Raw genomic sequence first — 20,052 nt, 5'->3', positions numbered from 1 at the left:
GGACGCAGTCATGATGGCTGACTACTGTTGGAATCTGAAGAGACCTCCCTGCCGCTGAACATTCCAGGAGTTCGAAGAAACGGAAGTTCAAGCCCTGAAGTTTGAACAGTGGTGACGCAACATGCAATTTACTTGTACTTACCTTTATCAATGCCCACCATTCAGATGACAGTAATCGATGTTTCTATCATGTAATCAATAAATGTTGTTGGCAAAACATTTTTTTTTTCTTAAAAACATGTTTAGGATGATATGTGTTGACAAAAATCAGCTGATAATGCCACAAAAATGTAATTGATTTTGTCACAAGATCTGATTTTTTTCAAATCAACTTAGCACAAAAACCTGACCTGATGGAGAGAAACGGATGCCATTTCCTGATTCAGCAGTGCCAGAATACCCTAATTCACTTGTAGAAATCTAGACAACATTCAGAAAGTAAAAAATTGTTGACCAGTGTTCTTTTTTTCTTCTTTGTTCTTGTTCTTTTTTTTTTTTTGTTCTTTTTTTTTTTCTTTTTTTTTCTTGCTTTTTGTTCTTGTTTTTTTTTTTTTTTTTTTTTTTGTTCTTGCACATCTTGCACATCTTGCAAGTTTTTGTTCTTGCACATCCATACTTTGAAGCAACTTTTGAATCTGGAAACATCTTTTGAAATAGAGGTCCAGCATGATCTGAGACTGATATGGGCAAGTTATGTTCCACAATAAATCCACTAAAGAGAAGTTCCGCTCGGGTAACATCCTCTTCCTCGCTTGTCCCTTGTTTGGTGAAATAATTCAGAAGTGTACCGGTACTCGTGCTCGAAGATCTCTCCTTTGCAATGTCTGTGTGCCGTTTGCTTCCAAGTGCTTCCGAATATCATCGCGACCTCCGTGCTCAACTGAAATATCAACGCTGCATACTGTACAATACGCATGATGAATTCCTCTTTCAGACTTTCGAATACACGGGTATTGGAGACTGTATTCGGTCTTGTACTTCTGAGACCATTTCTTGGTCTTCGTAAGCTTCTTTTCTGCCATTTCGTAATTAACATCGAGGGCTTGAAGCATCGGTAACTTCGAAGTCGATGTTCCACAGCTGCAGCGCGACTCGTAGAACTCTAGCGGCTGTTAAATTAAACACCGCACGGTGGTCGCGACCGCCGGGCTGGTACGGGGCCCAGCTGCATGCAGTGAGCGTATCGCATGCATATACACTGTGCATACATACCGCATGCACTGTATTGCACACATACCGCATGCACTGTATTGCACACATACCGCATGCACTAAATCTCAGTGCATGATCGCCTAAGCGAGATCCAGACCCAATGTTTCGCTGCTCCTCATTTGAATTTGCATTTTTTTACGTACAATTTGGTAGCAGCAAACGTTATGGAGTTACCACATGCTATACGTAGCAGACGATGCTTTTCATTCAATTCTCATACTAGTACATTCTGATTAGTGAACAGTGCAAAAATATCAAAATTTCGGGAGGATAAGGATAGTGATCGTAAGGGCGGGAGTTTGGGTGAATTTTCGGAAGCCTCCCGATGAAATCGGGAGGGTTGGCATTGCTGCTTTCCATACAAAATTCAAACGGAAACGGTGCTTACTGATCAACAGAAACGCAAACGACTAGACTGCAAATTGGTTCTCAGGAAAGTTGGAGGAAGATGCAGACTTCCTCAAAAAACTTCACACGACGGACGAATGCCATGCTCACTTGTCCGGGCAGGTAAACAAGCAAAACTTTCAGGTCAGGTATGGGAGCATGTGCCAGAACAGCGCGTCGCTGCGTCCACTTTCCGCCGGTACTCCAGGGGCCTTCATCTGGCCATCCCCCAGGCAGATGCCAGGCCCATCCCCATCTCCTTGAGATGATGGTCAACCTGCTGCAACCACGAGGCACATGGTCGGCCCACTGGCCTCCTGCTCCACTCACGAGACTCCCCCGCTGAGAGAATCTGGTGAGCAGGATCAGCATCAGGAAAACGATCCACATGTCCATACAGCCGCAACTGACGCTCACGGACTATGCAGGTAACAAATCTCATCCGAGTCTCTCAGCAACAGCGCCTTGGACACAAGATCCGACCAGCGATAGCCAAGGATTCTCCGAAGAGACCTGGTACCAAAAGAATTAATTCTCCGTCTCAGATCCTTGGTCAGAGTCCAAGTCTCGCATCCATAGAGCAAGACTGGAAGTACTAAGGACCTGAAGACTCCGACTTTCGTCCTCCCGCACAGGTAACGGCAGTGACACACCCCATGATCCAGTGAATCAATGACTCCCCAGGCCCGACCCAGATGTCTATTGACCTCTGACTCACAGCCAGCAGAGACATGAACATCACTGCCAAGGTAAGTGAATCTCACCACGACCTCAACATCCTCACCACAAACAGACACAGACAGGACAGCAGAATCCAAGATGTCACCGAAAGCCTGGATCTTAGTTTTGACCCAAGAAACCCGTAATCCCAGCGGCTCCGACTCTTCATTCAGCACCTCGAGGGCCCCCAAAAGGCTATCTAAAGTCTCTGCAAAGATGACTGACTGCATCATCTGCAAAATCAAGGTCCGAGATCTTGACATTCCCAAACGATGCACCGCAGCTGGAACTCTCCGACATCCTCCCTAAAATCCAATCCATACAAGTGCTGAAAAGTATGGTAAAAAGAAAAAAAATTTCAGCAAAACTTTCGGTACTGGGGAACTGAAAATGCTGGTATTAAATGCATCAACTGAACTGGTGCCTCGATCTGTTCTCAAAGGCACCATGTGGGTGGCGGTTGGTTGGTATGGGATAATTGGTCCATATTTCTTTGAAGATGACCAGGGACGCACTTGCGCGGTAAACCAGAGGAACCATCGCGAAATGATTCAGGAATTCTATCTGCCTGAGCTACGTACTCAGGACCGTAGGAGAAACAACCTGATCCAGATGAGAACCCAGTGGTTCCAGCAGGATGGGGCACCGCCCCATACAGCCAGGGAAACAAGGCATTTTCTCAACCAACATTTTGAGGGCCGCTTTATCTCCCTCTACGAAGACGTTGAGTGGCCACCGTAATGCCCTGACCTTACTCCTCCAGACTTCTTCTTGTGGGGGTATCTCAAGGACAGAATCTATGGAAACCCGAGGCCTCAGACTCTTGATCAGCTGAAGGAAAACATCCACCGAGAAATCCAGAACATTCCTTAGGAAACATTTCCCAAAGTGATGGAGAAATGACAACGCATTTGCAGGCAGTGATCGGACAACGTGGAGCCTACGTCGAACATGTGGTCTAAAAGAAAACGACGCTTCTATACCAAAATTTAAATTTTGGTGGCAATTTTGACATTGGTACAATAAACTTCAACCTTTCTATCCAGCCATATATATCTTTTTTAAAAATATATGTTATGACCATCCTCTTTGCAGATGAATAGTTGTATTTTTTGGGGGACACCCTGTATTAGGTTTAAAATCACAGGACTTGAGTTAGATTTATATCACTCTCAGAGTAAACAGAAACAAGTTAAGAAAACTAGAGGGGAAGCACTCGGGAGAGTGCAAAACCTCCGCTGCCAATACTGCTGGGTCACTCAAGTGAACTTTATATCTTATTCATTAAATATGATGTCAACAGTGCTGACAGAGTTATAGTTCTTTTCTCCATTTTTTTTTTGGGGGGGGGGTTGGAAATCACTTAAAGCATGTAGAAATGCAAAAAAAACATTTTTTTCTCTAAATTTTTTTGGGGGGGGTGGAAATCACTTAAAACATGTAGAAATGCAACAAAAATAAAAAAAAATTCTCTAACAAATTTTTTTTTGGGGGGGGGACCAAGTCCAAAATCTAATGGCATGATCCTTGGACCATACCTAACCCCCCCCCCCACCAAGTTTCGGCGAAATCCGTCGAGGAGTTTTTCCATAATACTGTTCACAAGCAAACAAACAGAAAGGGGTGAAAACAGTAACCTCCGATCTTCGATGGCGGAGGTTAATAACTCGGCAAGCCAAAAGAGAGTACGAGAAGGACACGGCTAAGAATATTAAACATAATAGCAAGGCTTTCTTTAAGTATATCAGGGGAATATAACAGGTGAGGACCAGTGTGGGCCCATTAAGGAATAGCACCGGAAGTTGTTAGTGATGAAAGTGAGATAGCAGGCTTATTAAACAGGTATTTTTCTTCAATTTTCACACAAGAACAGTCAGGACAATTGCCAATAGCTGAGAGTATCTATCGAGGAGGGGGGAAGGGTTTTTACAGAAGATCCAAGTTGGAGTGGAAGAAGTAAAGGAACAGCTCGGGAATCTAAGAGAAGAAAAGGCTCCGGGTCCAGATAATATTGTTGTGGGCTGGGGATCAGGTGAGAAGACCTCAAAGGGGAACAGGGGGGGGGGGAGTTATCTCGGGTTCCTTCCAGACAGGCGCCATGACACACACACACACACACACACACACACACACACACACACACACACACACACACACACACACACACACACACACACACACACACACACGAAGAGAGATGTAGATGCATTTTCTCTAAAAATTAGCATAATGGGTTTGAGGGTGATAAAACAAATAATAAATTGATAATTAAAAAACTTGGTATCAAAATAAATATATAAAAATGTACTCAATGTGTCTATTTTAAATAACATAATCATATCTTTCCAGTAAGCCAGATTCAGCATTTCTTATCATTTAAATATATAATATAAAGGAATTTTTATAAAAGGCCAACAAGTTGGAATGTCGATCTAGGAAAATGTCCAGAAGTATTCACTAAGCCCTAATCGCTTCAAGATAATATATCTTCCCAGTCTGGGAGAAGCAGACTGACTTTTAAAACCGATATACTATAGAAACATATCTTTCATGTTCATAAGAGTTGAAGTTTGACGTCATTCTAGCATTCTGTGTGTTTTTCTGTACTGGGAGAGGATCAACATGTCTGGATTTGAAATATATGTCACAACCATTCAACCAGGTCAGGCTGGGGCAGTATGAAGGTCGAAGATAAGCTCCATCTGGAGGATATCAAGACCTGACAAAGTTGGTGCCAGCACCTAAAAAAAAATAGAAAACCACGTCTCACTGAACACTATATAAGGGGCTAAGATTCTCCATGTATTTCAGAGATCTGGAGCAAGTCAGTATTCAGATAATCCATATGCATATGAGTGTTTGTTTATGTTGTTTATTAAATAAATGTTCAATTGTACAGATGACTGAGAAAATTATTTGACAGAGATGATGAACAAAAAGAAAAAGGAGAGGAGATGAGATGAGGCTAACGGTCTCGTAATACCTTGCACGATTGACCGACCGTGCCACCCAGTCGTTTTGGGGGGATGTTCCGCTGAACGATCCCTCCTTGATAATTTGCACGTCATCTCCTGCTTGGCTATCCAGAGAAGGGGCACAACCATCAGGCGTGAGAGAGGGACTTTGGGAAGAGCCAGCGGAGAGTGGGTGGAGAAGACTGAGTCGAGAGTGAGTGGGAGGAATGGCAGACAGGATCAGGTGGGTGAGTGGAGCCAGTGGCGAGTCGGTGAAGACGACGACGAAGACGGGGCACGCAGAGACCAATCCAAAACCAGCAAAGAAGATGAGGATGACCACGACAACAGCAATGACAACGACTCGCTGATGACTCTTCTGACGACGCTCAAGACTCCTCCGGACGGCTTCACAATCCGTCCTTTATAAACCTTGCGCTGCAGGGTGGGGCGACACCCCGAAGTGATGTCATCACCCGAATCGGGCGCTCCGATTGGGTCCCGGCCACTGCATGGCTCTGGGGGCCAGAGGAGTCAACCGATTTTGATGAAACTTGACTGGTAGGTTCATACCAGAGTCGAGTTGTATGCTTTTGAGCACCATTGCTCTGGACACCACCGTTATCGAGAAACGGGACTTTGAAATTTTTGAAAAAAAATCCGTAAAATTTAGACTTTCTTTTTTCGAAAGAAAAAATAAATAAATAAATAAAAAAATAATCGGCTTCCACGCTTTTATGCGCACTATAATCAACTTCTTTGTCAAAAACTGTATGAATAGTATGCAATTATATCGCGACCACCCATGTCGCCTACCGGCTTGTATCACATGTTTGCTTCCATGCAAAGTATGACAAAAAGATGTCCCGACATATGACGTCATCGCGCAGCAATGTCTACAACAGCAGAAATGTGCTAATAATTGGAGCCTTTTCATAACATCTCAAAATGCATGGAAAAATGATATGATAGGGGATACAAAGTTTATTTGCTAATTACGATGAGAGGGAGATGAAGAAGGAAAAGAATAATTGGAGGAAATATCATGTAAACATAGAAGTTTTGTGTGAGGTCTCACTGTCGCCGAATCTAAAATATAAAGCCGAGTTCGTGTCTCTGAACAAGGTATGTTTTCATTACAACGAAGATACTCATGATTAATATTTAAAATCTTGAATTAAAAAAAAAATGAAAAAAAAGTCCTTTTGTCAGTGTTTTGTATGTACTGTATGCTGTTGAGATGTCCAGTAGTGTGTTCAGTTACCAAGCAGCTCGCTCGCGATAAGCCATTCCTTATCAATGGTTGAGTGCTTGCTTGAGTGCTTAAGTCACTTGGCAAGTGCTCGACAAGAAACTTGGTAACTGAACACACTACAGATTCATGACATGGCAATGAAGATAAACATCTATACATCGTATCGATGAATTTCAGCCATATCGATTATTTTGTCCCTCAAGGGGTGGCTGGGAGGAGGGAACCGACGTTGTCCAGCAACGCTGGGTACCCCTGCTAGTATGTATAAACACACACACACACACACACACACACACACACACACACACACACACACCTCATGCATAGAGAGAGTTGCAGCATCATGGGAAGGTCATAAAAAAAAAAATTCATGGAGAGATCAAAGGAAAATTGAGGCCTAGGATTGGGGTCCTTAAGTATAGAATAGGAAAATATCAGACAGAAGAAATGCAGGTGAAAGGACTACAACTGAAAATTTACACAAACAAGACAGCAAGACGACACCAACCTTTGAAGAAAGAGAATATCAGCAAGAACCAATAGTGATAGAATGTGAGGTAAGTAGAGTCCTGAAAGAGCTGGGAAATGTTAAAGCACCAAGTACCAATGAAATTCTAACTGGTGCTAGTCAGTGGTGCGCCATCGCAAAGCCACACAGTTCCTACCTAAGGCAAAGTTGAGAGATGGCAAAAAGTTCCACCGGGAATGACCTAACATTAAACTTTGAGTTAATTGTTTTTTTTGCCCCCCCATTATCACCACTGTGATCCAAAGCCCCAACCGCTTGGGGAAATAAACCGGGGGGTCAAATCCCCCCCAAAAATTGCGAGGGTACATATTTCATGCATCCCCCAATGATAATTGCATATACAAAGTTTTCTTACAAAAAATAAACAAAAAAAAGTGTTTAAAATGGGCCTGTAATTGCACTCGTCAAGATTTGACCCATTGACCACGTCCCAGGAGGCAGGGCCAAAATGACACTTCTCTCGCACCTTCGTGCCATGTGGTGATTATGCCAACCAAGTTTGGTGAATTTCTGCACAACTGTTTTGGAGGAGATAGCACAACGATGGACAGAAGAAGCAGATAATATTCTCCCCGATTTTGTTTTCAAAAAGCGCGGGGATAAAAAAAATACAACGGGGAAGCAATCAAAATGAAAGCTGCTATTTGTGCATAGATCTACATTAGGATTGTATGGCTTAAAACATGGAATCAGTCACTCAGTCTACATACCATTATCCACAGCTTGATGAGTACCTCTCTCTTCTCTCCTCTCTTCAGGGCTGGCACTCCTGCCTCACACCTTGCCCCCCCCAAAGCTTCTGCAGAGTAAACACGGTCCATAATCAACCCCTTTCTGGTGAAAGTAACAAAATCCAGGCTCACTGCAACTGCAGGACCACAACCAAGTAATCCATATCAAGTGCCCAACTGTCTGTAGACAGACGTCCTGCACTTGGGTTACATTATACAAGAGGTTGGTGGCAGGATTTGCACTCCAGCCACCAAAAAACATTTCATTCCGCAAAACCCACAAATGCAAAGAAAACTGAAAACCCACTCCGTGGGAGTACATCCTGTGCTGCTGGCCTTTACAGGGAAGCTCACCAGATGACAGGATTTGGACAAAGTCATCAGAACTCCAAATTCTTGATGATAGGAAAAAAAGCACAGGGTAAAACTTCCTGGGTCAGATTGCGGTGGTGTGTGGCGGAGTGGTGCTGAGGTATCACCCACCAGATGGCGGTCTCCTTGGGTTAACCTGAGGCGGTCCCTTTGAGTAGGTGCTTGGAATGTCAAATCCCCAAGAGGATGATCACTATGTGATCATCTCCGTTATCATCCGAGCTCAAGCGTTTGAACATCAGTATTGCAACACTCTGAGGTTCAGACACCGGATAGTGGCGAGATCATGGCGGGTGGTTACACCAGGTATTAGTCTGGTCACTCTGATGGTTACCATGCCCAAAGAGTTGCTTCAGCTCTGTCCAATAAGTCAACTCCAACGATAATTGAGGCAACACCGTTCAATGAGCATATTATGAGACAAAGCATTAGTCACCCCTTTCATGTTGTTCCCCTGGTCTCTGTATATGCTCCGTCTGAGGCGAGTGATCTCAGCGTGAAGGACGCATTCTAGGCCGCGCTCGAGTCTGTGGTTGATCAGTGTCCCAGGCGCGATACTCTTCTCGCCTTGAAGGATTTCAATCCATCAACTGGCACTGAGTGGAATGGTTGAGACATGTGTTGGTCCCCATGGGTCTGGAACTGTGAACCAGAATAGCACTAAGTTCCTTGACTTTGGAAGAGGTCGTGGACTTCGAGTGGCTAGTTCATGATTTCATCGCCCACAGGCTCATTGCTGGACTTGGGATTTCAACGCTGGCGGTATGGCAAAGGAGATCGACCATGTGCTCGTTGATGGTCACTGGAGGATGATCAAGAAATGCAGGGTCTACCAGAGTGCTCAGTTCCTCAATGCCGACCGTACAAGCTTGTTGTTGCAACTCTGAAATTGCAGCTTAAATCCGGGAGAATGGTGCTATCCCACCCTCGGCTGGATGTTGGAAATCTCAAGGATGAGAGGGTAGCTAAGGAGTTTGTGAACCGGCTGAGTGGGGATTTGGGGGGGGGGGGTCTGGGTGGTTTGGGAAATCCTGAAAAAGTTGTGGAGTGCCTTTAAGACCTGTCTCATGCCCCCTTGATGTGCGTTGTGTGTTTGCTCTCATACAAGCCTCGACAAGGTATACAAAAAAAAAAAGACTACTATCCTTGACGTTGCCGGTGGATGTCTTGGAACGCACCAAAAGGTGAAGAATAATTTGGTCTCTCAAAGGACACTGAATACCATTGGCCAGAGTCAAAGGGCCAGGCTTAATGGCAGAGCTGAGCTGTTCATGGAGTTGATTTGTAAAACTGTATGTGCACTGAGGGCAGACAAGGAGGCTTACTATGAGCAATCTGTGAGGGGGTAGAGCATCACCTGTGGTCAAGCGATTCTCATCCTGCTTATCGGGGAATTCGCGCATTGCATGCATCCAAGTCCATCCCTCGGTGTACTGCAGTTTGAGTGGAGGGTGGTGGGCTCTTGACAGAGAAGGCTGAAGTGAAGGCCCACTGAGCTAGTTTCTACTGCCAGCTGTACCAGGCCGAGTTACTAGTTGAGTTGAATGTCAGGGGTGTTACTACCCCTATTGCTGACCCTCTGATCAACTGTGATCCACCTTCGTTTGTGGAAATTGAGGCTATGGTGAACTGGTTGAAATGGGTAAAGCTCCTGGGATCAGTGGCATCCATGCTGAACTTTCAAGCTTCTGAAGAAGTCCTTTCATTCAAGCTTCTGGGTCTCACTATCTGCCATAATCTTTCCTGGGAAAGCCACATTTCCAACCTGGCCGCCAAAGCCAGTCACCGACTCGGAATCCTCCATCGTGCAAAGTCCTTCCTCGGCCCACGAGCTCCTGACCACATACAAAGCTTTTGTCTGCAGCCTGATGGAGTACTGCTCTCCCCTTTGCGCTGGTGCTCCTGCCTCTCACCTTTCTCGGCTTCACGCAGTGGAAACCAAGGCCTTTAGTATCATTGGCATCTCCCACGATGAGGCTGAGTCTTTGGGCCTCTCACTCTCTCACAGCAGGCAGGTCAGTGGTCTTTCTGTCTTCTACAGTTTCCTCTCCGGTTTGTAGTGAGGATGTCAAGGTCATGGAGAGATTCACTTTCCTTGGCAGTGATATTCATGTCTCCACTGGCTGTGAGCCGAAGGTCAAAAGACATTTGGGTCGGGCCTGGGGAGTCGTGTATTCACTGGATCATGGGGTCTGGTGCTGTTGGTGCTGGTGCAGGACAATGAAAGTCTGAATCTTCAGGTCCTTGGTGTTTCCAGTCTTGCTCTATGCATGCAAGACTTGGACTCTGACCAGGGATTTGAGACAGAGACTAAATTACTTTGGTCTCAAGTCTCTTCAGAGAAACTTTGGCTATCGCTAGTTCAACTGTGTCCAACAAGCGGTTGCTGAGAGGGGGTTAAATGAGATTTGTTTCCTGCAGTGTCAGCTGTGACAGTGTGGACACGTGGCTCGTTTTCCTGACACTGATCCTGCTCACCAGATTCTCTCAGCGAGGGAGCCTTGCGAGTGGAGGAGGCCAATGGGCCGACCGCGTGCCTCGTGGTTGATCAGCATCTCAAGGAGATGGGGATGGACCAGGCATCTGCCTGGGGGGATAACCAGACGGAGGCCCTTGGAGTACCGGAAGAAAATGGATGCAGTGACGCGCTGCTCCGGCGGATGCCTGATCATTGGAATGAACTTCGACATTCTCTTCAATCTCATCCTTCTCTCCAGGTCTTCAAGACAGCTGTTCAGCACCAACTCTGTCAGATCTCTACCAAAAATCATAGTTTCCACCAACGTGACAACCCGCCCCCACCCCCCTTTTCAAACCAACCTTCCAAATTTCCAGTTTTTCCTTATGCATCCACGTTGTTCACTCCTCCTCAATTGTTTTCCATATTTTGATCTTCAACTCCGCTGTTGGTGTCATCTGTGTTCATCCTCTCTCGTGTTATGATCCAGTACTAACAGAATTCCAGCACTTCCACAAGACTCAACTCCGTATTCAAAAATAAAATAAAACAAGAAGCGAATACTTCGATATCGCACGGCTGGGGGCAGTAAAAGTCTAGGTTAAGAATGATGAAACAATTTGCAGTTATAAAATTTAAATGTAGACACGGTGAATTAGCATGCATGATGGGAAGAGTTGTGATGTTGGACAAATTTATATTTATAGCCCTCAGATCAAAGGGACATACGCGGCCATAAGTGTGACAGAAGACACAGGACAGAATAGCCAATTATATAACAGCACGATGTCGCCACGCGCTGTAATAAAAAGGCGATGTGGGATAACTTTGTGCATGACCCCGAACAAGAATTCCAACATTGACATCCACATCAAAAATAGTTCAAGATGATAATCACAACCACAGCTACTAAATACATTTCAAAGAGCAATATCAAAAAATACAACCCCCAAATCGCACACCTCATCAAATGAGACAACTTAAAACACAACACACCAACACCCAAAGCACTAGACACAGTAGAAAGGATTCAAACACGAACAGTGAAAAAGAAAAGAAAAACAAAACAACAACAAAAAAACTGGCAGTCCTTTCGACACACATTAGACCACCACTCAACCAATACAAAACACTTGGACAAAATCATAAACCACATCACTAACTTCAACAGTGGCATGCAACCCTTACGTGCAGCCATAACTACCACAAAAAAAAAAACATACAACTACCATCACAGAAACAAGATAACATTCTCATCGACCACAACGCAAACAGAAGTCATCTATGACCCACAAAAAAGGAAAGAAGGATCACAAGACTCAAACTAAGCTGTCAACTCGACACCACCATCGTGCCATTCACTCCCGCACAAACAACAACAAAAAATCATCTAAAACATCAAAAACTTGCAGGCTACCAGCCCTAACAACATCTCCAATTTACAGTAAAACACCTTGGACCACATGGCATATCAGCCCTCACAAGCATAAGCAATTTCTCATACCAACACTCAAGAAGTCCCAAAATTTGGAAACTTGGCAAAATCACTCATTACCCTCCTTAAACCAAACGTGTGTGTGTGTGTGTGTGTGTGTGTGTGTGTGTGTGTGTGTGTGTGTGTGTGTGTGTGTGTGTGTGTGTGTGTGTGTGTGTGTGTGTGTGTGTGTGTGTGTGTGTGTGTGTGTGTGTGTGTGTGTGTGTGTGTGTGTGTGTGTGTGTGTGTGTGTGTGTGTGTGTGTGTGCTCCCATTGAGGAAGGTGAGAGCTGTCACAGTCCCTCCATCTTTTTGGTAGATATTTTATGTATCGACATCGTACCATTATCTTATACGCATGCCTGCTGTTCTTGTAAACCAACAAGAAAACTTTTTGGCCAAAAACTTGTCACCAATAAAGATCATCCAGAAGCTCTGTCTGTAACTCATCTAAATTTCTTCCAGTAAATATAAATTTGACATATATATATATATATATATATATATATATATATATATATATATATATATATATATATATATATATATATATATATATATATATGTCAAATTCCTACTAAAGTCATGGTACTGTAAGAAAAAAAAAAAAAAAAAAAAAAATTACCATACAAAATAGCTCAATACCAAAAGTATACCTGTGAAAACAATTTATAATAACAATCACAACACCACTTACGATGCAGTTTCTGTCCATAGCTGACAATCCAAGGCGAGTTTGGCAGGAAGGACGTTTACGTGGAGTCTTTGTTGCAGTTGCCACAAATCATAAATGTCGAGTCACAACTACACAACCAAGATAAGATTGGACGGGTAATTGAATTAAACAACAACAAAAACAAAACCAAGCAAATGTAATGCAGTGTGATCTCAAAAACTGCAGCAAGGCCACTTAAATGTTTCCGAGCCTTTGTGTTTGACATGTCACGCAGTTGCTGGGAGGAGGAAAGAGGGAGTGGGTTGGCACCACTCGAAGACAAAAAACAAACCTAACCCTAACAAAAAAATGACAACAAACATGTTTAGTTGCAGCCGTTGAAAACACCGTAAGCATCAAGCACAAGGGCAGGGACAAATTAGTGTTGCAATCTTAACGCATCGTGATCAGAATCGATGGATTCTAATTATACGTAATTGCAAGCTAACTTGCAGCCAACCTGGCATATTCAAATACAGTATTAGTCAGGGGACAGCCTATCCTATTTGCCTGTCTAATCCTCAACTGCCATCTTGAATAAGCTTCCAAGTTAAAACGCATTACAAACTAGAAGGGCAGACATTCACAAGTCAATGCAGTATGTCCCTCCTCCCTACCCCAACACCGTCTGACCACATTAATGATAGTCAAAAAGAAGACGCCACTTCAATGTTTGCCTGCTTTAGTCTGAAGGGACTGTGGCAAGATGTTATTTTGCAAAGTCTCCTTCGGATTCGTTTAAATATAAAGACTCAGCAAGCCAACCCCTTCAATTCCATCACCAATTTTGAAATTTGACCCCTGTAAAATTCAAAGGAAGACGCCAGAACAATATCAGTCTGCCTTTTTCTGCAAGAACTGCAGCAATATATGTTTGTGCCAAGTCTCGTCTGCATTGGTTGAAAAGGAAAGTCTTGGGAAGCTAAAAAAAAAAAAAAAAAAACCCTTTATTTTGAACTTTGCCCTGTAAAAATCAAAAGTAAGACACCAGACCAATGTTGACCTACTTTTGTCTGGAGGGGGCTGTTGCAAGTATTATTTTTTTTGTCCAAGTTGGTTGAAGTGAACTTCCAAGCATGGCAAGCCAAAAACCTTAATACATTACTACAAACAATTTTGACATCCGATTACTGCACAGGCTTAATGCCAAAAAGAAGTAACCACAACATTTTCCGACACCCCCACATGAGGTGTTTGAAAGCACCTTTGTGCTAAATTACATCTTTCGCGGCTCAAATACAAGCAAATAGCAAGGCAAAAGGTGCGATTTTACTGATTTACCTCATAAGATCAGAACGGTATAAATAAAAAGGGTCTGAGTGTAAGGGACCAAGGTACCTCCATGCAAAATTTGAAGTGAATCGACTCAAGAATGTAGGAATGGTGTGCCATTGCAATTTGTTAGAAAAGAAAGAAAGAAAAAGTACAAAAGAAACACAAGAAAAACAATCCCTTTCCCCTCATGAGGAAAGTAAACTGACAATGAAGAAACAACAGTGTCTACACAAATGAAATATTCTTTCCACGTGGCAACTTTTATTGGACACAAAAGGAAAACAGTCATGGAGAGGTCTAGCATGTAACCCCCTCCCCCGGTCAGTGCATTGCAAGACAACAAAGGAATTTTTTTGTCCCCTTATTCTTACTCCTTCCAAAATGGAAACTGTCCAAAAACATAATAGTCCAGAGGCCAATATCAATGTTAACTATGGTTTCAAACACTGAGAAAACCCAACTGAGAGTAATCTCAGTTCCTTCCATAAAACTCAGAACAAGTATGTGTCTATCCTCAGGAGAGCCAGGTCTGTATTCAAATCTGTTTCTGGTGAATGTTCTCCCCCACCATCCCCGACCTTACCTCAAATGGCCGCACTGCTGATACCGCACGTGAAAAAGCTGAATGCTTAAAAACTCAGTGTTCGCATCTAAATCTTGTATCCGAAACCCATCGCTTTTGGTACCCACCTTATCCAGACGCACCCAACTGTCCCTGGACTCTGTCCTTTTCTTTTGATAAAATGGAGAATTCGCTGTCAAACCTCGACTCAGATTCTGCAACTGGTCCAGACAGCATCAGCCCACGTGTCCTAAAAACCTGCTCCTCTGCTCTTGCTCAACCTCTTTCTGTTCTATTCACCCTCTCATTTGCTCAAAGTCTTCTGCAATCTGCTTGGAAATCAGCAAACATTACTGCTCTGCATAAAAAAAAGGTGCAAGAACAGATCCCTGCAACTTCAGACCAATCAGCCTTCTCCCAATCATCAGCAAGGTTATGGAATCCATCATCACTTCAAACATTAAATCCTTCCTCTTCTCCAATGGCTTCATTTCTGATCATCAATTTGGTTTCAGACCAGGTCACTCTACCCTGGATATGCTGCTTCTGCTCTCCCAACAATGGATAGAGGTACTCAATGCCAGACATGAAATGAGAGACATATCCCAAGACATATTGCATGCTTTTGATATGGTCGAGCACCCTGCCCTGCTCACTAAACTCTCTTCCTATGGTATCCAAGGACATCTCCACTCATGGCTCACAGACTTCCTCTCCTGTTGCAGCCATCGTGTGGCCGTAAATGCAGTTCTCTCATCCTCTCTTCTGGTCCAGGCTGGAGTTCAAGGCAGCGTTCTGGGCCCTGTTCTTTTTCTGGTTTTCATCAATGATCTCTCAGACTGTGGAAAATCCTGCTTATTTCTTTGCTGATGACTCCACCCTACCATCTGTCCTCCCTCAGACGTTGTTGTACCTGCTCTACAGGCGATCTTGTTCTGAGCATGCAACACGTTCTTCTGACACATTACTCTTTGGGCGGTGTATAGGCAACATACCACTGCCCCGATCGCTCACAAAAAAATAAAAAAATAACCTCGGTTACTACGTGAAGCAAAACCAAACATACGTATTGCTTAGATGCATATATTATACATCGTGGTTATATAGCTCGGATAATAGCGATCCCCCCAAACAGGAAGAAAATGTCAAGATGGGCGAAAGAAAATGTTTTTTGTTTTTTTTTTCCTCTCTCAAAACTTGATGGAAATCAAACAAAACTTGTACAGGTACAACTTCAGGCTGTCCTCATTAATCCCTGAAAGTTTATTTCCTCTGTCACATCCTGTTGGAGTAGATGATGATACATATGTACACCAGCAAGCTGCAGCTTCTTTTCTCTCTGCAGATCTGGATAAAATCACAAGCTGGTCCAACACGTGGAACATGTCTTTCAATCCTGATAAATCTCACACTCTCACGATGACTCTCCAATGGGACCGTTTAGAACACCCCCCACCCCCCGCAACTTTCTCAACAATCCTCTCAAAAAAGTCCTTTCATTCAAGTTTCTGGGTCTCACTACCTGCTACGATCTTTCCTGGGAAAGTCACATTTCCAACCTGGCCTCTAAAGCCAGTCACCGACTTAGAATCTTCCGTCGTGCGAAGTCCTTCCTTGGCGCACCTGAGCTCCTGACCACAAACAAAGTTTTCTTCCGCAACCTGGAGTACTGCTCTCACCTCTGGGCTGGTGCTCTTGCCCCTCACCTTTCTCGGCTTTATGCTGTGGAAACGCGCGAGAAAACCTTCAAGCTCTCCCATGAGAGGAACATTGGTATTTCCCGTGATTAAGCAGAGTCTTTGGGCCTCTCACCCTCACCACAGGCACGTCGGTGGTCTTTCTGTCTTCTACTGTCTCCTCTCCGGTCTCCCCCCCTACTCTGTCTGCGATATTTCCCCCCCCCCCACACAATTTCCGCAGGGCGCTCAAGGTCCGCAAGCAACCCCCTTCTGGTAAAACTATCAAAATCATGAATCACTGCTCACCTTCACTCTTTAATTTTTTTTTTTTTCTCGCCTTTGGAATAAACTCCCACACTCTTCAATCCCACTCTTCCCTCCAGGTCTTCAAAACAGCTGTTCACCACCATCTCTTAACTTCCCCCATCCAAAACCACGATCTTTTCTACCCCCGTTAATCCACCCCAACCCCACCTCCTTCAAATTCCCTGCTTTCCTTCCTGAAAGTCCCTGTAGTGTCCATCTTGTTTACCCCATGTACCCCACTCAATCCCTCTCCCTTCCACAGTGTTTTGTCCTTCCCTCTCCCACCCTTCTTGGCTCATGCCCCCCCTTGTGCGTTATGCGTTAGCTCTCATTCGAGTCTCGTCAATGTATACAAAAAAAAAAGGAAAAAATTACCACCAGCCCTCCCTGAGGACGGGTTAATGCTCAAAACATCAGCTGCATTCTATTTCCTACAGGGGGGGGGGGGGGTAAACATACTCTCAAGTTAACATTTGGTTATGAAGCAAAGACAATTAAATGTGCTCGTGTGACATATGGCCAATGATGCTCACATTCTGTGCAGCTTCAGCTGTTATGAGACACGATCTGTGCCTCAATGCACCATCATGCGAGGAGGTTTAATACATTATTAAGCAGACTAGGTTTGCATGGTCACAAGTAAACGACTGTGTGACGTCATCCTGACTAACCCATAAAAAGGGCAAAACTGTGGTCGGTGGCTCTGTATCCTTTACGTGTGACCTTTAGAATCCTCGCTCTTGGGAAAAATAAAAAAAATAAAAAAAAAAACACAAACACAAACACAAACAAGTATGGCCGACTGAAGCCATCAGAGATGGAAGCGAAGTGTTGAGCATACGAGAGTGAAATATATCACACACACACACACACACACACACACACACACACACACACACACACACACACACACACACACACACACACACACACACACACACACGCACGCACGCACGCACGCACGCACGCACGCACGCACGCACGCACACGCACACGCACCTCGCTAAAAGAAACTGCATAAAGCCAATAAGAAAAGCTACACAAGGTAAGCCCTTCACTGTTTCAAGCCCTACACAGGTTTCTCTTTCTCTGCAGCTGCAGACATTCACAAGTACTGTAGTGCATAAATGACAATCCCAATGCCACATACTCCCTCAGCCACCAGGGACCAGTTTCATCACTTACTGGTGAATCATCAGCGACAGCTTGGACAGAAACGTGCACCGTCGAGGCTCTCAAGCATATTCCACTTGCAATGCCAACATTAGGAGTTAAAACATACAAGTAACAAGACCCAACTAGAGGGCTGTGATCAGAGATCACTGATGGTTCATGATATAGCAAACTCATCATATTAGTCAAATGGAAGCACATTAAATTCTGCCTCAGGATGAAAACACTATTACAGATATGCCACAGATTACAAATGTGGGTGATAAAAAGTGAACATTTATGTTCAAAGATTTACAAATACGACTTGGGGATGATTCCAGCTTCAGGTACGAGAGGTCCTAGACTCAAAACCTGCCCAAATCAAATTAAAGTTTTTGGGCTTGTTCTTCAAAAAGTGAGACACCAGGGACACCAAAACTAAACACTTGATACATCCCTCCAAGAACCATAATAGAGTCTCTCACCCATAATTGGAGAGAACAACCAATCATATTTTAGTTAAATTTGGACTTGAGCCACTCCACCAGCACTGGCAACGGCCGGCTAAGATCACTGCCTTTGGCAGCTTTAGAGTCCGTTCCCTTTTCTTTTTGCTGGGAGATGATCACATCCCTGGCTATGAAAGCAATGTTTCCTTTACTTTTCAGATGAATCCGTTGGGGTTGATCCTGTGCATAAATATGCTGATTCCCATGATTTATTGTGTTTGTGTAGCTCAATATGAAATGGTCCTTTTCTTCATTTCCAGAGACCGAATAACAGCAAGACTAACGGTAACAGGAAGACAGCAATCTAGTTAATAAGAGGAGAGAAAATGTTACCATACTAGTCAACATGGAGTCGGCAAAATTTGTCGCATATGGAACGGATGACGCCACATCAAAACATTCTGCGTACAGACAAGATGGCAAAGCCTTACAATCATATGAGGACTATCAAAAATGTAGACTGTTTCAAAGAACGACATTCGATAACAGCTTGATGCACTACTACCCAGATGAGTGTAAGGAACGGTCAGATGATAAAAAAATACTCTTCGAGTCTTTAATGAGGGCCTGAAAAACCTACTGAAAGAAGAACTTAAGTCAAGTGATTTTGATGAAGATGCTCTCACAATGGCACATGGAGCTAAAGTCATATACAAGGAAATGTTCAAGACAGAATTTCTCATATTCTCAGGACAGTGCAGTACCCAGCTCCCTCAAAATGACAAGGATCAAAATGCTGCTAAAGCATGGTAAGTCAACTAATCAGGTTCCACTCAAAGAGGCAAAGGGAGCAGACAAGTCATGTCACCAAAAGGATAGTCTCCAAGCTGCCATTTCACATATCGGTCTGAATGCGTGTGCATACCCAAACCCGAAGCAGAAAAATGCTGACTCAACCTCATGAACTTCATATCAGCATCAGTTAAGAACGTGTTAAAACTGGAAGACTGGCTCACCGATGCAGTACGTCAACGGTTTAATGAAGAAGGGTTGGTATTGGTGTGTAAACCAACATTTTTATGTCAAGGTGAACGATCTTCGACAGGAGCTGTTCCCAAGGAGCGTGAAGCTGATGTGAAAGCTTCATTCTCTGGTTCTGATGAAACATCCCAGTTCAGTGGTAAAGGAAAAAAAAAAACCAGTTTGGAAGACAGGGAAAGCTTATCCAATAGCGAGAGAAGAATTCACAATCACCTCCCTGACTGTAATGTGTTTGTTCCACAGGAAATTACATCTCCAGGATAAGAAATGATCGAGCTGTTTACCTGTACCATGTCTGGCAATAAGACCCCACATGTTAAGGTAAATGATCTTTGACAGGAGCTGTTGGAAAAGCTTCCTCCAACCCATAACATGCTGCTCCAACATATAAACCGATGTCTGTACCAAACCAGTACTTCGAGAGAGAGAGAGAGAGTCTGAAACCCATCATTTTCTGGGTTGGAGGAAGCGTCCAATCTGGACAACTTGACCAGCTGCTGCTGTTGCTTGCAAAGAACTAATGAAGTGTGGCTGAAAGGCAGCACCCACTTGTTCAAAGAATTGCAAGTGCAAGAATGCAAGGCTGACATGCACAGCACTGTGTCTGTCAGAGAAATTATGAGGAACAAGAAAAAGGCTCGTGTGTCATCGGAATGGGAGGTATTAGGTGACTGTCTGCATTGTCTTTTCTTACCTCCTAAATCAAACTCTGTAGAACACTGTTGAATAAAGTGGGATGAACTGCCTCTATAATTGTTGGGATGCATTGTCCATCATTGTT

At 43.8% G+C, this 20,052-nt stretch overlaps 1 protein-coding gene across 13 annotated transcripts in view; it reads right to left on the bottom strand.

Annotated features, from left to right (window-relative positions):
* The window catches only part of LOC147034052 (oxysterol-binding protein-related protein 2-like), a 127,365-nt gene that overhangs the window by 95,104 nt on the left and 12,209 nt on the right, over positions 1–20,052 (bottom strand). For 3 of the 13 annotated variants that reach the window (XM_085875745.1, XM_085875774.1, XM_085875737.1), the window contains exon 2: positions 7,768–7,856. The exons of 6 other annotated variants lie outside the window; for them this stretch is intronic. In XM_085875745.1, coding sequence (XP_085731871.1) covers positions 7,768–7,770 — 3 coding nt within the window. In that variant the 5' untranslated portion in view covers positions 7,771–7,856. Of the gene's footprint in view, positions 1–7,767; positions 7,857–10,980; positions 11,786–12,789; positions 12,871–20,052 lie in introns of those variants that run through there. 4 more of the 13 variants (XM_085875754.1, XM_085875764.1, XM_085875728.1 and 1 more) reach the window with 4 other exon arrangements.

This window comes from Eptatretus burgeri, chromosome 1 (genome assembly GCF_056783735.1).
Source record: "Eptatretus burgeri isolate ZD-2024b chromosome 1, Ebu_testis_v1, whole genome shotgun sequence".
Lineage (NCBI taxonomy): Eukaryota > Metazoa > Chordata > Myxini > Myxiniformes > Myxinidae > Eptatretus > Eptatretus burgeri.
Note: the sequence above shows the minus strand (reverse complement) of the source record. Positions and strands in the feature narration are given on the sequence as shown.